This window comes from Patiria miniata, unplaced genomic scaffold, assembly GCF_015706575.1.
Source record: "Patiria miniata isolate m_02_andy unplaced genomic scaffold, ASM1570657v1 HiC_scaffold_5, whole genome shotgun sequence".
NCBI lineage: Eukaryota > Metazoa > Echinodermata > Asteroidea > Valvatida > Asterinidae > Patiria > Patiria miniata.
In genome coordinates, this window is record NW_024037072.1 from 3041361 (window position 1) to 3059701 (window position 18341).

Below are 18341 nucleotides of genomic sequence, written 5' to 3' on the forward strand. Positions count from 1 at the left end.
TTATCTTGGACCCCGTCGAATTACGTCACGCCAAGCGGGTGTAGAGTATCTCTGGGGGGTTTAGTAATAATGCAGGGGTGGATTAAAACTCATTATGCTGTGGCGTAAGAAATGGGGTCGTATACACATGTATTTGTTTTGAAAGAGAAAGAAACAGTCTATACTGTCCTCATTTTCTGGAGGGGCATTCAATTTCTTCTTCAAATTTGAGTTCTTCTTATACCCATTTTGTCTATAATAGTTGTGATATTGAACCCTATATCAAACCGGTATATTTTGTGGTCTTCTCCGAGGGCCGGGGAGGGGGGGGGGGCGCACAAAGTTATTAGCCTAGTTATTTCTAAAGCTAGGACCCCGACCACTTGTCTTTTAATGTACCGCACGCTCATTTCTCGATAGAGGGCGTTCTGAGCCGTAAAGCTTGTGCCAAGTTCGCGGAAGGACTATAGTTGACCAATGGTTAACTAACGTTTGCCCGAACTCTGTCTAGTCAGTCGACGATGGTTGACTACGCTAGTCGACTATTTGGAACCAGCCTACTGGGGTTGGTTGCATCGCTGGTAACCAATAGCCGCGCGCATTCATAACGCTAGCAAAGAGCCAGGATCCAGAAGCTTTGCGGGGTGCACACCGGTAAATCGATCCGCCAAGCTCATGAATAAAAGTTATACCCTCAAAATATTCTATATTAGAGAGTTCTGAGCGCCGTAAAATTGGGGAATTGAAGAGATATGGTAATGAACCTCTGGCCCGGACTTGGGGCTTCCAATTCTGAGCATTTTGGATGCTATTGGGCTCGAAAGTGGCGCTATTTTGCCATGTTGTGGAGGGATCGTTTTTCAAGATGGCTACTTTTCCGCTTATGGGAAAATAGGGGTCGTCTTCTTTGGGTGAAAATATCTCGAAAAGTCAATGGTCAACCCACCAAAAATTGAAAAGAAAACGAAAGATGACATGTTGATTATCATTTTTCTGTGCAGCTTGAATACCTGTGAGAGTTTTGAGTATTTTTCAAAGAATTTTGAAGTATGGGCATTTAGCACTAGTGTCTATGGGAGTTTATTTGCAGGTATGCACCCTGCGATGACATTTTGACCAGCGTTGACTCGACTAGAGACGTTCGCACGTTGCTATCAGTGCGCAGGCGTAAGGTACGTCACAAATCAACCACTAGTCGACTAATGGTCCTTGCCCGAACTTGGCCTGAAATGCTGATCCGCAAACCTAGACACGCGGCCTGTCACGTCGGGAACATGACGAACAGTGGTGGCGTTACGGGGGGGGGGGGCGCAAGGGGAATTCCTCCTCCCCAACCCACTTGCCCCCTTTTCGATATTTCCCACGGCCGGTGATTTTTCTATATGTCCCCCTCTACATTTATTTCTGTGCCCCCCCCCCCCCCCCCCCCCAATTATACTTCCTCACCCAGTAGAGTTTAGCGCCGCCAATGGATAGAATTAAATGAACCGGTCGGATTCTGGTGAAGAACATTGGTAAGATAACTACAAGACTTAGTAGTTAGACGATTAAGGTGACGTGTAGGCGCACCTTTTTGCTTGCGCCTATACCGACACGGGCGTCGCCACATGGGGAGAGGCCGTTCCATACGTCCTGTCCTGTCGGCTAAATATTGATTTTGAGGCGGCTGAGTGACCGGGGACAAAGTTTCCTGACTATCATACAGCAGGTACGGATCGATTGCCTTTTGGCAAATTTGTTGTCAACCCTCCCCCAATTTGAATTGATCTGGCGACGCACCTGCTCAACGTGAAAAGGTATAGTGAAACTCCGGCTACGCTTATAACTGTTGGTAAATACTCCTAAATTCTAGAATTTACAGACCAGTTGAAACGTTACGAGAGATTATGCTAAAGACTTTATTCACCAGTCGGCCATACATTGAAAGCGGCGAGGTAAACTCTTCATTTTGGGAACTTGCTGATAAAAATTTAAGCAATGAAATAAAAATTCATTACAAATTGATACCAGTGGCGTAGCTAGGATTGTTAGTGGGGGCATGGGGGCACATATCGCACACGTCCTACTGCAGTTTTTCCCACTTGGGGCCCCATTATCTCGCTATATAAGAAATTGCAAACAGTAAGCCTTTGGCTAACTGAAAAAATAACTTACAAAAACCCTTTTTGGTTGGGAAAGGAAAAGGGGCATTATCAGTATTTTGGTGGGGCACCTGGAGGGGGGCACACCTCGTGGCTACACCACTGATTAATACCATTGTGTTCTGATGAATAATTAAACATTTGTGGATAAACATACAATGAAAATGAGGCTTGGAACAAAGGAGATATAAAATGTAGAAACTCATCGATAAATTAGCGTCGAAATAAGCAACAAACTTTCTCTTTCCGTCAAGTTCAGTAACAAACAGGCACAGCACACTGTAAACTTCCTCCATCATCAAATATGTTAACCATAAATGCATGTGTGTCACTCGTAATTCACTAATGAGATGATAATTTATGCACTCATCTGAATACCAGACCTTTTGTTTATAAAAATTGAGCTTATATATAATACAGCCCGCCGCCGCATCACGAAAAGATTTCAACTCGCACGTATTGCAAACCTGCACCAATTTATTTATTTAAAAAAACCCAATCCAATTAAATGACGGAATTCACTTACTTTAATTCATTGAAGAAATAAAATTCAAAAATTCACAATATATTAAATGAACGAATTTTGACTCAATAAAAGCTGAAAACTACGAAAGGTTGCACATTAACAACTCCCCAAAAATGGTACCGTATAACCTCGACTTAATAAAAATGTATGACTGATAATGACTGAACGCTTAATACAAGGTAATGGCGTTTCTCGATGACATCGTCAGCTGTACAGACAGAAAACCTTGGTTTTTACCCAAAAGCAAATATCCCTTTTTAAAGCTAGAGTCATTCATTTGCAGCCATCCGAAAAGTAACCGGCGTAATTATTGTTGAAAAACAAACTTGGTTGAAAGATAGTAAGGGAACTAAACTCCCTGTGAAATTATTCTTTCTGGGAAGCTGTCATTTTGAAGTAATCAACGAAAGAAGGCATTTCCAACGGTGATTCTTAAGAAGCACCGTAGGAAAATTTAAATTAGTAGTTCGTTTTGTTATTCAGCGCAGCGTGCACAAGTATTGGAACGACGCACACGCGCGCGCGGTTGTTATAATTCGTCGGATCAGTGCGCGACATCGCGTACAGCTGCAATTCAAAACAATTCAAAACATGATTCAGTAACTTTTGATTTGAAATTGAGATCTTAGAATGCTGTTTTTCTCGGAATGTACAGCTGAAGCTTAGCTGAAATTTCATCAGGTTAGTTGCTCAGTATCCTTCATTAGATTTTGAACTCTTTTGTTGCTTCAAACGAACAAAATGCACAAATTACAAATGATGGACTATAGCTTTAATATAGCACCGTAGGTGTGGTGCCTGTCGTTACGCGGTGTGATATCTGTCCGCGCGGCACGATGTCTGTCCCATAGTCCTTAGGCAGCGTGGTGTGTGGGAAATACTATTAAACAGTTAGGATCATTCTTGTTCCATGACGTGGTATTTGTGTGCAAATGCATGCTGGTATGCGCGTTCAGCGTTGCGCGTAGCGCGTATTGTTCCAAAGAGCCAGCGCTACAGCGTTGGGTTCAAACATTTTCGTGAAGGGGTGGTTTGGAAAAGAGAAATACACTTTTAACCAATTTTATATTGAAATAAAAGTTCAAATATATCAAATGGCAAGGATCTATATGTCAGTTATATAAAACAAATAGTGAGTGGCTTTAATTGTGAAATGGGAGGAATTTTATCGCTCGGTAAAATCTGGACTTTTCCCGTTCACTCAGCTTCGTCTCGTGAAATGGAAAAGTCCATACTTTACCTTGCGATAATATTCCTCCCATTTCACGCTGATCCACTCACTATTTGTATACTAAAACACTAGAACACGTTTGTATACTGCATTTTGGTACAAGCCTACAAACCCCAGCAGAATTCCGGCGGAAATCAAATGGTGAAAGAATTGAACTATTATATCAAGAAATATAACCAAATTATGAGTCCACACTCATCCAACTATCTTTTTGGCCATTTTTTTATCCCATGGTTTCGGTATTTTGCTGGACTTCGTAATCAACCATTTCTCCAAAATCCTGATTCTGAGGCAGACAGCGACAGAATAGTGCATTGAAGCCCTGCCTGAAACCATCCAAACGCCACCAGTAGATTAGCGGGTTGATAGCTGGAGACAGACAATAAATAAAACCGGTAAACGTGTTGTAGTTATTGGAGGTATCGTCGGAGATTGTGCTCTGACCAGTTTCGATGAAATACTCAATTATCTGGCCGATGTTGTAAGGGATCCAACAAATGCATGATGTCACAAGAATGATGGAGAAAGTGACCAACAAGCGACGGGTCTGACGAACACGAGTAGCGGCCTGTTCCGAGTCATCAGGGATGGAGAGACCTGGGCTTGATGCAAGCGGGGGAACGTAGCCCTTGATCTTTCTGAAGACGAAGAAGTACAGCACAGCGGTCACGATCCACACAGCGAGTATTAACGGAGATCTAAACCACGCTGATAGAATCAAGCGAACCTCACTAGATGCCACCAAGACTACCGGCAAGTGAAGTGCGAGGGAGAAACACCAAAGGAGAAGGCAAACCACTACCAGGCGGCATCGCGTCACCAACGCGTCATAGCGAGAGGGCGGCGTGATAGTCAGTGCCAGGTAGCGGTTCACAGCCACTGCTAAAATCATCAGCACGGAAACGAAGAAACTCGACTGGAGAAGGGCAGAAAGGAATTGTGCCCTGTTTATGGAAAAGGCAATTGCCATCACAGAAAACACCAGGTCGGCCAGGGCGAGACTGAAGACGAAGGCGAAGTACTTGATGCGGAGATGGCTGGTTTTGGCTAACACCACCATCACCAGCAGATTCTCCAACAAAGCCAGGACTGCAATAACAGCTATAAAATAATTGGTTACGGTGGCGAAGGAAGAAACCATTGTCGATTGCCTGCACAGATAAAACAACATGATCAATAACACTTAATTTAGGTGATCTAACCAATTAACGTGTTGTCACCGACACGAAGTAACACCCAAGTGTTACTTCGTGAAAACCGCAAAATGACAAATGTCGGTTTCACCATAATTATGGAGAAATAAAACATATTTCTCCATGGTTTCACGAAGTATTACACTCGTGTGTGCGCGCACTCATCGGACACTTGGGGGATCGATTTTCGTTTTCACACTATTACGGAAATACTTTTTGGATTAAAGCGTTTTAAAACGTTTGACAGGAATGTAATTTATACATAATTCTTGTAGGATAACAGAAAGCCTTCAAACTGGCGAAATAAAGATGAGTGTTTCTTCGTGAAAACGAAAATGACTCAGCGCACAGTACACGAGTGCATGGAGCTATACAGGATGTTTCAATAACGAAGAACCAGTATGGACAGACTAAATGTTTACTGGCTATAAAACTGTTATCATCTGAAAGCGTAATCTCTATGCTTTTCAATGATACCTTGTTTACATTTCCAGGGTTATGCATCACTGAGCGCCACTGTCATGAGATTTTGATGAAAAATTGCAGTTGGTTCACTTTCATGTCAACATAGGTATGGTGTGCATGAGAATATGTATTCAAGAAGAAGAAACGAGTGCATAAAAAGTAACCAAAAACAAGTCGGGTTGGTTTCAAAACTGGATTTTATTGTTTGTCATGAATTTCTTTTTTTGACCAAGCCACGTTCAAAACAATGTGCCATTTTCCCGAGGATTAACATTAAAGCCATTTTACAGACATTTTCGTAACAATAGGCACACCGTGCCCAGTGGTTTTTTTTTTTATGAAAGTGAACCAACTGCATTTTTGCATCCAGTTTTCAAGACAATGATGCTCACTGATGCATGACTCAGAAAACCTAAACATAGTATAGAGATTACGCTTTGAGATGATACCAGTTTCATAGCCAGTAAACATATCGTCTGTCCATACTCATTCTTTGAAGTTGGTTTTCCTTCTTTTTTTTGTTAACACCCTGTAAAACACGTGTTACTTCGTGAAAACAAAATCGCTCATTTTTCTACGCGCGCTCTCAAGTCCACTTGGGTGTTACTTCGTGGTGTCACTGACGGTGTGGTAAAATGGAACATGTTAAAGTATGCTGATGAAACGTTTTGGGAATCCATTCCGCCGTTCGTCCGTGTATATATTAAAAGTAACAATTATGATATTTTGGAACCATTCCCAAACATTAATACGGCAATTTTTTTTTCATAGACAAAGGTATATTAATAAAATAATTTTAATTGGTTATTCCAGTGGTAACTCCACCATCAATGTAAATCTCATTTCAAAATGATTCGATGCAAGTGTGGGGCCTGTTACATAAGATAGCCACCCTATACCGTGTTGTAATAATATTGTAATGTCCCATGCTTGCATCATTTCAGATTATCCTATTATACACCGCTAGTTACAATGGGGTCCGCCCGATAGTCCAAAGGTTTGATAGTCCGAATATACATGTAGGCTGTGTAGTCCGAAGGTTCGATAGTCCGAATGCACAAAATTCCCTTTAGCGGGGGCCCGTTAGTCCGAAAATGAAATAAGGTTCGTTAATCCGAACATTTGAAGCAATAGTCCGAAGGTTCAATAGTCCGAAGGTACATTGGTTCGAAGGTTCGAAGATTCGGTTTAGAATAAGGTTAATTAGTCCGAAGGTCCTTTATTCCGAATTGAAAATAAGGTCCGATAGTCTGAATCGACAATGGTCCGATATTCCAAATCGACAATCAGGTCCTATTGTCAATTTGGACTATCGGACTTTATTGTCGGTTCGGACCATCGGACCCTATATCATATCTTCGGACTATCGAGCCTTCGGACCATTGAACCTTCGGAATAAAGAACCTTCAGACAATCGGGCTGTACAAACCGTGGACCTGAACATTAAATGGAATTCAAGTCGAAGTCGATGTTGCCAATTACGTACCTATCCACAGGGCAAATCCGAAAACAAACTTCGTCCAGATGATTGAGTCGAAAATGGGAAGAAACTGAAGCAGCGAGTCGTCTCGCAACCAAAACACCGAATGAAACCTTTTAGCTCAAGGAGAGGTGTGAAATTATACAATTAATGCATTATTTATGTCATAAAACAGAAAGAAGAAACCTTATGGCATATTGAATGTATAACACTGCATAAATGTGTACAAATTAATAGAGGATTAAACTTTAAAGCCAGTGGAAAGTTCCAAATGCAAATTACTCACGATACGGTCGCAATGTCATGCAGTGCACTCGTACCGTGCATGATGTACACTTCCCTCGCCAGCGCACGCTATGAAGAACACATGCTGGATCCGAGTTCGGATTTTGAGTTTGTCTTGCCCACACACATACACGTTTGTATATGGTGTAAATCGAGTTTTTTTTTATTGTTCCTCTTCCCTTTTCCTTTGTTTATATACTATAACTTTTTTTGTAACAGCTCTCATTGGTTTTGTACACGTTTTCTAATCGAGGTCGTCCTCGGTTTGGTTCCTGTCTTTTCAATTGATCGATGATGTTGCACGTGTGTGTCCTCGATTTAAGCCATAAACAAACACAATTTGGCGAGGTTAACTATCAGACGTTCGGCAGTGCATTTTGGAGCGTGTTATTATTTACAAAAGTAGGTTATTGTTTAGTGCTATACTAGCAATTGTCCTATTCAAACGATAGCAGTTTTATTAGATCACCATTTGCCGATGACGACTTTTTAAGCCGAAAGTACCAACAAGAGCTGTCAATCAAACCAAGTGACAAGCTTTGACATTCCTTTGCTACTGTTGGTTCAATCAATCTATTGAAGACTAGGACTAAACATAGAACTTGGAAATTTACTCGATCACATCTGGAGAAATCTGATAAGTCTTCATCAAATCACCGACAAAAATGTACTCAATTGTCATATCAGAAAGACAGGAACCGGCAGCGTATTTTTTTGTCAGCATGCATCGCTTTTTAACCAATCACATCACGCACCCTGACACGAATATTTATCACGCTGTGTGGTTGGAAGACACTATAGGTTCTCGTAGTGTTGATTACTCGTATTTGTAAATATAAATGTTTGTCGTATGTTTCAGCAATGCATTTTCCTTACGAGTTTAAAGGGAATATACAACATTTGCAAACATCGAAAAATAAGTTTTTACGAAATAGCTTACTTGGATGTTGGTAAATGACAGTCAAAAGCATCCTGTAAAATTATGGCTCCTGGTGTGAAGTCATTTTCAAGAAATTGGTATTTTTGTATACATTTCGAACAGTGGTCGGCCGATCACCGTTGGAAAAACCTAACTATTTTTCAACTTCTGCTTCAAATTTACCATTTTTTCAGTCCAAATTTTGTTTGCTATTGGTAACATGTTCATGAACGGGTGCAGGCCAGCTACACTGGTTCCCTTACCTTACAATTTTCCGGCATCTATAAATTGATCCATTTTATCCTAAGTGGAGTCAGGGAACCAGACTACTTGAACTTTTTTCGTTTTTCTTGGTTTTTCCAGCATTTTCGAACACAAAACTTCAAACATGGCAGTGTTACAATATTTGTATCTATTATACTAACTCTTCAAGTAGTTCAAAATTACAGCAAAAGCCAATGATGTACATTCCCTTTAATAATTTGTTGCGTATGCAGGGCCCCAATGGAAACTACTTTATAACTGTTTGGGCATACCAGTGGAATTTATAAATAAATAAGTGTATTGGGGGAATATTTGTTTATGTCCTTGAATTTATCATAATCAAGGGATGAAGGTGGCATTGTAATTTATTCGGTGTGATGGCAAGGATTTATGAATGAATATAATGGCGAATATTAAACAAACATATACGATGTTTTATTTACATCACCATCACGTACACACAGTCGTGTTTTACTATACTCTCGAGGACAAGGCATTGTCTTTCTCTTTGTCCCTTTAATATAACGCTTTCATATAGACCGAGACACAGAAACTCAAACACGAGGACAATGTTCAACAAACAATGAACTCTCGAGGACAACAAAGGATCGGTTGTTCTCCCTCTGTCAGTCTGTCCTCGGGGTGTTTTACGGTCTACACTATTTACACGTATCGTTCTTTTCCTGAAAGCAAAATATAATTTCCCATAATGTATTGTACGCCCGCAGCGGGCAATAATAATCTCAACCTTCTGATGAAAAAAAAAAATCATAATTGAGTTATTCTTGGTATGTAAATTTATCTCTGCACACACCACAGGCGTATTTAAGTTCCCTATGTAACCTGGATATATGAAACACTATGTATAGTCGCACTAAAACACTAAAACTAATTCAATTTCAACTAAGCCGTCAGGATCTTTGAAGGAAATGGCGCGAGGAAATGGAATAATAGAGACACAGGAACAAATTCAAATTTTCGAACCAAATAAAAAGGACTAAAAGAATTTATTAAAAAGATCTGAAAATCAAAACCAAAATTACCAAATAATTATAAAACCAAAACCGCGAAAACCAAGACTAAAATCGACCTAAAAACAGAAACTTCAAACCAAAAACCAATTAAAATAAAGACTTATTTATTACCCTAAAACCTAAAACCAACACAGTGTGAATTAATGGACCTAAGATACACTCGGGCAGAAAATCAATGACTCTAGTAGACAAGACACACTGCAAGCAAGACAGTACACCACTCCTATAGGAGGAACATATACCCGGTATACTATTATGAAGTTGTCTCTGTTGATCTGCTGGCTGAACTAAAGTTTGACCATGTGGCAGGATTTGTATAGGGGACTCGTGGGATAAAGTAAACAAACAGGGGGGACACACTACCGAGAAAGGGGGGGCATCTAAGTTAACACTAAAAAGATTTCCTTTTTCTAGGGGGAGCTAATCCTATTCAATCCACACTATACATTAAATACATAAAAATATACCAGATAAACTTGGCCCTGCCACACTTATAGAATAATGGAAACAAGACAAGATTCTGTTTGCAGGTGAATTAAAACATATTTTTTTGATAAGCGTCAAAGTTTTGACTTTGTCTTTTTGCGATAGAGGAGGAATTCCCGAAGCAGAAGCTTCGCTAAAAAAAAAACCCACCAAATCACAAGAACATAATTTGAGGGGATAAGTTGATTCCTCGTAAACTTATTGTCTCTGATGTTTCTTTGCTGATTTTAGTAGTAATATGTGTGCAATCATAAAGCATGCGTACAAGCCTACGAACTCAACCAGATTACTGTTAGAAAACAAGTGGTGAAACATTTGAAACATTATAATATGGTTACATCATGTGAAATAATGGTCAGACAGTGAGCCAACACTCAACACACTTTATTGGGTTTTTTTGGTCGATGTTTTGTTACATAATTGTTTCGGTATTTTGCTGGTCTTTGTTACCATTAACCGTTTCTCCGAGATCTTGATTCTGAAGCAGACAGCGACAGAACAGAGCTTTCAAGCCCTGCCTGAAACCATCCAAACGCCACCAGTAGATTAGCGGGTTGATAGCTGGAGACAGACAATAAACCAAAGCGGCAATCGTGTTGTAGTCATCAAATGCATCGTCGGAGATTGAGCTCTGACCAGTTTCGATGAAGTATTCTATTATCTGGCCGACGTTGTAAGGGATCCAACAAATGAATGATGTCACAAGAATGATGGAGAAAGTGACCAACAGGCGACGGGTCTGAAGAACACGAGGGGCGGCCGGTTCCGTGTCATCGGTGCGGACAACTGGGCTTGATGATGGAATCGTGGTAATACATGTATATCTATTGATCTTTCTGAAGACGAAGAAGTACAGCACAGCGGTCACGATCCACACAACGAGTACTAACGGAGATCTAAACCACGCTGATAGGATCAAGCGAACCTCGTTAGATGCCACCAAGACTACCGGCAAGTGAAGTGCGAGGGAGAAGCACCAAAGGAGAAGGCTAACCGATACCAGGCGGCATCGTGTCACCAACGCGTCATAGCGAGAGGGCGGCGTGATAGTCAGTGCCAGGTAGCGGTGCACAGCCACTGCTAAAATCATCAGCACGGAAACGAAGAGACTCGCCTGAAGAAGGGCAAGAAGAACTCGTGCCCGTAGTAGGGCAAAGGCAATTAGCATCGCAGCAAACGCCAGGTCGGCCAGGGCGAGGTTGAAGATGAAGGCGAAGTACTTGATGCGGAGATGGTTGGTTGCTGCTAGCACCACTATCACCAGTAGATTCTCCAACACAGCCAGGCCTGAAATCACAGCTCCAGAATACGTGATAATAGTGCTCAAGGTAGAACTCATTGTCGATTGCCTGCACAAATAAAACAACACAACACCTTAGCGATCTTACCAATATAAAATTAATGGCGAAAACGGACCTTGTTTTGCCGGTGAAGCGTTTTGGGGGTATATTCCACCGTTCGTAGTTAGCAAACCATTCCCAACAACTAGGCCTATATACCGGCAAAACTTTTTCCTCTACAAAATATTATTAAAATCATATTCCGTCGGTGCAGCAGCGTATCCACCATTTTATTTTGGCTCATCCGTGCTGAAATATCGACACGTTTTTTTTCACACGACAATTGACCCCGTAAAATCAAATGGGATGGGATGGGGTGGGGTAGTTGAGGGGTGGAGGGAAGGAGGGGGGGGGGGGGGGGGGGGGGGGGCTGGTACCATCTTAAAAAAAGGAGGCGCTCTTCAAAACCGGCCTTTATGCAATCTATACGCATTATGTGGCCATTATGTGCCCTTAATTCGCATTATATACAGGGCGCATTGTGAGGGTTTTGGGGCTTGGTTTTCATATTTCTCGTTCATATCAGAAGTCTCTTTACCATTTTAGGAAATAGTTACTGAAAATAAAATATCCGCAATTTGAGGGCAAGTTTTGTTATCATATCGAGGGACACATTTGTGCTCGAGGGGGCACATTAATGTCCGCAAGAGGGCAACTTGGGCAAGGAGTCTGGCCAAACCTCATTATTGATGAGCATCAAATTCATCAGGTTGCTTACTGGCACAGTTGCCCCATTCAAACTTTATGGAAACAATCATGTGAACAATGATACCATTGTGATATTTAGCTCAGCAAACAAAAATAGGAAAACTAAGCTTAAATTAGGGGAAGGGTCGCCCAACGTGGGAGACCTGAATAAGTTAATAGACCCCCCCCCCCAATAAAAAAAATTGCTTGCAAGTTTTATGTCAAGGTCAGTGTGTTTTCTTTCAATTCATTTTCTTTCCAATAATTTTGGGAATTTCCTTAAACTTTTTTTAAGTCTCCTACGCGTTAGGCAACCCTTCACTAATTAGGCCAATTAGCAGACACCTCGTTTTCCCCGTTTCTGTTTGCTGGGCTAAATATCACAACTTTATTATTTTGAGCATGCTTTTCCAGAAGGTTTTCTAGAAGGTAACTGTGCCACGGTAAGCAACTTGGTGAATTTGAAGCTCATCAATACTAAGGTTTTGCAAGACTACTTGAAGATATCTGGAGACAAGGTAAATGCGCGCAATTTTGGGGTAATAGTAGCCATTTGGGATCGTTACTATGTCCAACCAACCTCGTCCCCAGTGCTCACTTTATTTTCAACACCGTTTCCAATAGTAAGCCCTGGATAGGAAACTTTCTTCCTGTATCCTGATTCGATACCGCAATTGATGGCTAGTAATGGATTTTTACCGTGTACTTGGTGCTATTATTCACAACATGCAGTACGTGTTTTCGCGATCATTCGTCCACGTCTTCTCGAAAATACTCATTTCCTTTCCAATTTGCTCATATTAATATGACATATGATGTTGCGTGTTGTCTCGATAAGATCGTTACAGTTGAATTTTAAAAATCGTGTTTTTCGTAACTCACGCCGTGCTCGCGCTGCGACGAATTGACTCTGTTTTACCCCAGACACCGCATACAAAAACAAACGCTAATGTAACGCATATCCAGGCACCATACTGTTCCTCATTTGCATACGTGTTCAAAAATCTTGCACATGCAAATGATCCAATACCAGGGTGAGAGAGCAGGTAGTGATGGGCGCGTACTGCTCGACACCCTGGGAACGAGGTTGTTACTATTTCCTAATCAATATTCAGTCACTTACATGCTTTAGAAAATGTTATTGAAAGATAAGTAGAATCACCAAATCAAATTTTCAAAAATTAAAAATTACAAAATATTCCAAAATATGGGGAACAAATATACTGCACTGCAGGGATTAACGATTTATACAAATTAGGTATATTTGAGGTCAAAATTAATGATGGCATCCACCCACATCTTGTTTGTTATGGTTCAGAGAATTAATCTAGCATGGAGGCCAGCTATTACCCAAAAATTCTGTGAAATTATTATCTAGAGAACTTTTCCACATTTGGCAGGCCTCCTAATACTAACTCAACCGAATCAGACCAGTAGTTCTGTAGATATGGACCTTCAAAATATGCACCTTTTTGTGACCTCAAGTGAGACGTGATGACGTCATGATGACGTCTATGTTCGGCACACATTTGCAAATGAACTAGATGTATGTTTGTGGACTACTATTGCTGTTGTGGCAATATTACATGTGCAGTAGAAAATTACAGAGTAATGTGGACAAATAGTTATGCAAATATACATGTATGGCGTAGAAAAATGACCATTTAATGTGACATCACATGTCATGTGATGACGTCATTATGACGTCATTTCAATTCGTATCTATAACACATCCCGGTCTAGGTACATACCAACTTTCAACCCAATCAAACCTGAAGTTCAAATAACATTGCACCTCCGGTTTCAACCGGAAGGAAGGGTCACGTGAAACATAAAACATAAGATCCTGGATTATTCTATGTAATCCCATTAAAATCAAAATCAGATCTCTGATCACAGTTGATTTTATATTGATTTTCAAAGATTAAGTATAGAACTCTTTGGTTGCTTGTAATCTGATACTTGATGACGTCATGGTAACGTCATTACCAAATGTTTGACGGCTATATTAACTTTGCGATTTGAAGCAATCATCTTGATTAAATCTCGCGCGGTTGATTTTTCAGCAATTTCTTTTTTTAAGGTTTAAAGGTATTTTCATTGTAACTTCCGGTCTGGTGAATCTGCCCCTCAACTTGTTCTTGGCATGTAGCTGGTTGTATACAACAAACATTAACATGATTTCAGCAAACTTCGTCACACTCTTCAGATGATTATCAATTTTAATTCAGATTATTATCAACCTGCCGCTAGAGGTCCTGACCGCTTTAGTCCTGGGTATGACATTAAACTGCATCCTGGAGCTCAACTGAGTTCAAAATGGCCCGGTTGATAGCACTCCGAAGGGCCCCTGCCAGGGTTACGGCGAAGCTCTGGGCAGCAGCAGAGTGGATTGTTCTGGTGGGTGCTGACGCCTCAACTGTCTTCCCAGCCACAGAACATGGATGTCTGGCGCGCTTTGTAGATATCACAAGCAGCGGCAGGGATCAACCAGCTCGAATCAGGAGAGCACGGCGACCAAGAACGGGGCAGCAGCCGTGATAAAGCTGGCCAGCCGGAAGAGGCCACTCCACGGCCCAACGACTCTCCAGAGTAATGGGGGCTGCACACTGGTCACCCATCTGTGGACTCTCATCATTGCGCTCCACGTCTCCCCTGTCCCAAGCAGACGGAGTACCAAGGGGCACCACCCAAACCACCATGAACAGTTATCATAACACCAGGGTTAGTGTCCCCGCTTTTCCTCGCCCCGTAGTACCACATCACGCACGACCAGTTAACCTGCGACATGATCGTATGACGTCTGCCTCCTCAAGCCCTTCTCTGGACGGTGTCAGACCGATTGTTGGAACTACCTCGGGGCACTTGATATGCGCTCGTCTCTCCGAATCGCCACCTGGAAGTCCTCACCATGTGCCACCAGGGCTATCCAGGAGTTGTCGTGAGCGAGCTTGTACGATACTTTATTGACATCGGCGGGGTCACTGAAACGCGCATTCCAGGTAGTGGATCTGCTTCTATCAATGAATACACCACGTACCACGTATTGTACTCCGAACCGAAGACAAGGCGTTGTTCTGTTTCTTCAATCCAAAGTTGCTCAATCCCTGACTGGCTGGAAGCCAGTCTCCAGTCGTATCCTACAGCCGCTCAACCATGGATACCGTGCTTGTTCTATGGCTTCTCTCGGAACTCCATCGCAGATTCATGAGACTCTTCAATGTGGCCTATATTATTGACATCAAGGCTGCATTTGACTCCGTAGACAGGAGCGCTATGTGGAAGGCTGTGGCGGCCTCCGGAACACCCCCTTTCTACTCAACCTTATCAAGGATCTCCACAACGGCACTACATCAAGAGTTCGGCTTGGCAATGACGTGTCTCAAGCCTTTTCAACATCTTCAGAAGTTCATCAGGGATGTATCCTTGCTCCTACACTCTTCTAGTCGCGGCATCGACTGGATCATTGATAGGTGTCAGGGTAATTTAGGAACCGGATTACGCAGATGACGCGGCTCTCTTCAGAGTTAACCCCAACCAGTGGTCATCCAAGCTTCTAAGGTTTGAGGAAGAGGCTGCTACCATGGGTATGCATATTTCCTGGGCCAAGACCAAGATCCAAAACACTGGTTCAGGACCATCCCCCGATTCCATCACTGTGGCAAGGCAGGCAGTTGATGCAGTGGAGAAATTTACATATCTTGGATGCGACATTCACTCTAATGGATACTCCTCACATGATATCCATCGTTAAATTGGTACGGCTTCTGTAACCATGGGCCAGCTGGATCGTGTCTGGAGAAACAAACGGCTCACTTTCTGTACCAAAACCCGGATCTACACCTCCTGTATCATACCGATCCTTTTATATGGATCTGAGACATGGACGCTGCTCAAGAAGGATGGACGTAGACTTCAAGCTTTCAATATGCGTTGTCAACGCCGCATACTTGGGGTGAGATGGTCTGATTTCATCACCAACGAGGCCATCTCTCAGAAAACTAGGCTGGAGGATATTCGCTGCATTATAATCACGGCGTCACTCCATCTTCGGGCACATTCGTCGACTCCCTAGCAACACCCCAGCACACACCGCCCTCAAGCTTGCCGTGGATGCATCTACAGGAGTCAAGCCTGATCCTGGTTGGTCACGACCACGCGGCCTTCCCCGAAATACGTGGGTCATGTTCAGGTCTTTCACAGCTGATTTAATATAGATTTTCAAAGATTAAATATATTAATCTTTAACGTAACGCCATATGACCAGTGATGACGTCATCATGACGTCACTTCCTTTTTCACCTATAACACATGCATCCCGGTCTAGGTACATACCAACTTTGAACCCAATCGGACCTGTAGCTCTGGAGATATAGGGTTTCAAACTATGCACATTTAATGTGACGTCAATGTTAGGCACACATCTACAGGTGCTCAGGTCTAAGTGTTCGCCAAGTATAGAGGCATGAATCGGATTGATTTAAGTGCCCAAAGTGCCGGAGACAGAAAAAAAGTGGACAAATGCTATGGGGAAAAAATTATCGGGGTAAAAACGAAAACAAAGGCTGTTGCGGCAATGTGCCCAAACAGCCAATAATGCTCGAAGCATGGGAGATATACGCTAATTGTGAAGATTATGATTTCTGTGTAAATTGTGGTCATGTTACTGTCTGGAGCATTATTTTTTTATTTCAAAATACCTTTCCAACCTTAAGTAATTTTTGAAAGTTTTTCATGGTGGAAAATGCGATTTTCTAACCGCGAGTTACGTGTTGGCTGGGTAAACAAAACTACCACAACCCCTATCCCGCCATGAGACGCATTGACGTGGGTGTCTACCCAATGTTCCCCAATACATATGTTCCCCAATACCTGTTCCCCGGCCCCGAAATCCTTAGACTAGGGTTAGGAGTAGGGTTAGGGTTATAGGGTAAGGATTTCGCGGGTCATCGTCATTGGGGAACATATAGGTATGCACCCATTGACGTGCATAAAGGGGTTGTATTTTTTTTACTAGTTAACCCCAGATTTCCGTCAAAAAAACCTGCAATCTGTCTACGACATGATTATGGCGGTTGTTTGTTTGTTCAGAATGTTAAATAACAAACAACTAACAAGTAGACAACCATGGTGAAAAGTGTCCTAAACTTCACAATCGCAACAAACGAACAAAACTTAGTTTCGGCAAGTTGCTGAAACAGCCAATAATATTTTAGGGGCTACAAGCAATACATAACACTGTTACTGCGTCATTTCAAATTGTCCCATATCATACAATGCAAAGCGTATAGACCCGAACAATAAATGGAATAAATTCAAGTCAGTGTCGATGCTGCCATCTTAACGTACTTACAGTGTCATCTACCGGGCAAATCCAAAAAGAAAAACCTAGCCTCCGTGGTGATTGGTCAAAGAACTGGACAGAACTGAAGCAGTGCGTTGTCTCGCAACGTACCTAAGTTGAACATCAAATACGTTTTAGCTAGAAGAGGGATCCGAAATTCATACTATGAATGTTTTATTTTCGCCATAAAACTGCTAGAGGAATGGCATACCGAAGGCAATAAGGCTCGAAGGTTAACTGTTCTTTCGTTTTAGATAAACCAAATGGCCTCTGATAATGCATCAGTGCACATATATAATTCGTACACAATAGTCGGACGCTGCACTGTACATACACATAATGAACGGCCATTGGCTCAACAGTATGAAGTTATCGCAACTCTATATACGGCTCTGGCACAAAAACACCAGACCCTGGAGGTGTGGTTGCTAGTGTAACACAGGACATATAGGGTATAAATTAACCAGCCCTATAGAGACGTGGTTACTATACTGATGTGAAAAAGGATTTAGACAAAATGTGTCCACGTAGGTAGCCAGAGCGGACATGTAGAAGTGACTCTGAAGAAATAAAGCTACTGACAAGGATAATCGGGTCTATGAGGTTTATTGGCACACAGACTAATGTTTCTTGACAGAGAGTTGGTTCTGGTGGAAGTTCAGAAGAGAGAGACACACACATTGAAGACTTTAGGGGAAAATGGGCTGATTAAATACAGTAATGAAGCATACGGATTGTGTGTAAGTCCATTAAACATGTGACAGTAAGTTCTAGGAATAGGATGTGGTTTAAGTTCCACGACCAAGCTCAGTGTAACCACACAAAATTGAGATACTGTCTATGGGAACTGTCTGTGTGGACCACAAAGCAATTTGAAAGAATCATAAAGATATCAACAGGGGAAGCTATAGATATTCGACCTTAGTGGAAGAGAATGTAAATAAAAATGAGTGATTGAAAAGAGCTA

General features: G+C 41.8%; 2 protein-coding genes across 2 annotated transcripts; both read right to left on the reverse strand.

Annotated features, from left to right (window-relative positions):
- Window positions 1-3844: 3844 nt before the first annotated feature.
- LOC119740400 (melanocortin receptor 4-like) lies at window positions 3845-7114 on the reverse strand. Its single transcript, XM_038215690.1, has 2 exons — window positions 7022-7114; window positions 3845-5028 (listed from the first exon to the last, which is right to left on the reverse strand). The coding sequence occupies exon 2, from the start codon at window positions 5016-5018 to the stop codon at window positions 4101-4103; it is 918 nt and encodes a 305-aa protein (XP_038071618.1). The 5' UTR covers window positions 5019-5028; window positions 7022-7114; the 3' UTR covers window positions 3845-4100.
- Window positions 7115-9452: 2338 nt separating this feature from the next.
- Window positions 9453-17653, reverse strand: LOC119741721 (G-protein coupled receptor 6-like). Its single transcript, XM_038217590.1, has 2 exons — window positions 17384-17653; window positions 9453-11352 (listed from the first exon to the last, which is right to left on the reverse strand). The coding sequence occupies exons 1-2, from the start codon at window positions 17389-17391 to the stop codon at window positions 10416-10418; spliced, it is 945 nt and encodes a 314-aa protein (XP_038073518.1). The 5' UTR covers window positions 17392-17653; the 3' UTR covers window positions 9453-10415.
- Window positions 17654-18341: the final 688 nt, after the last annotated feature.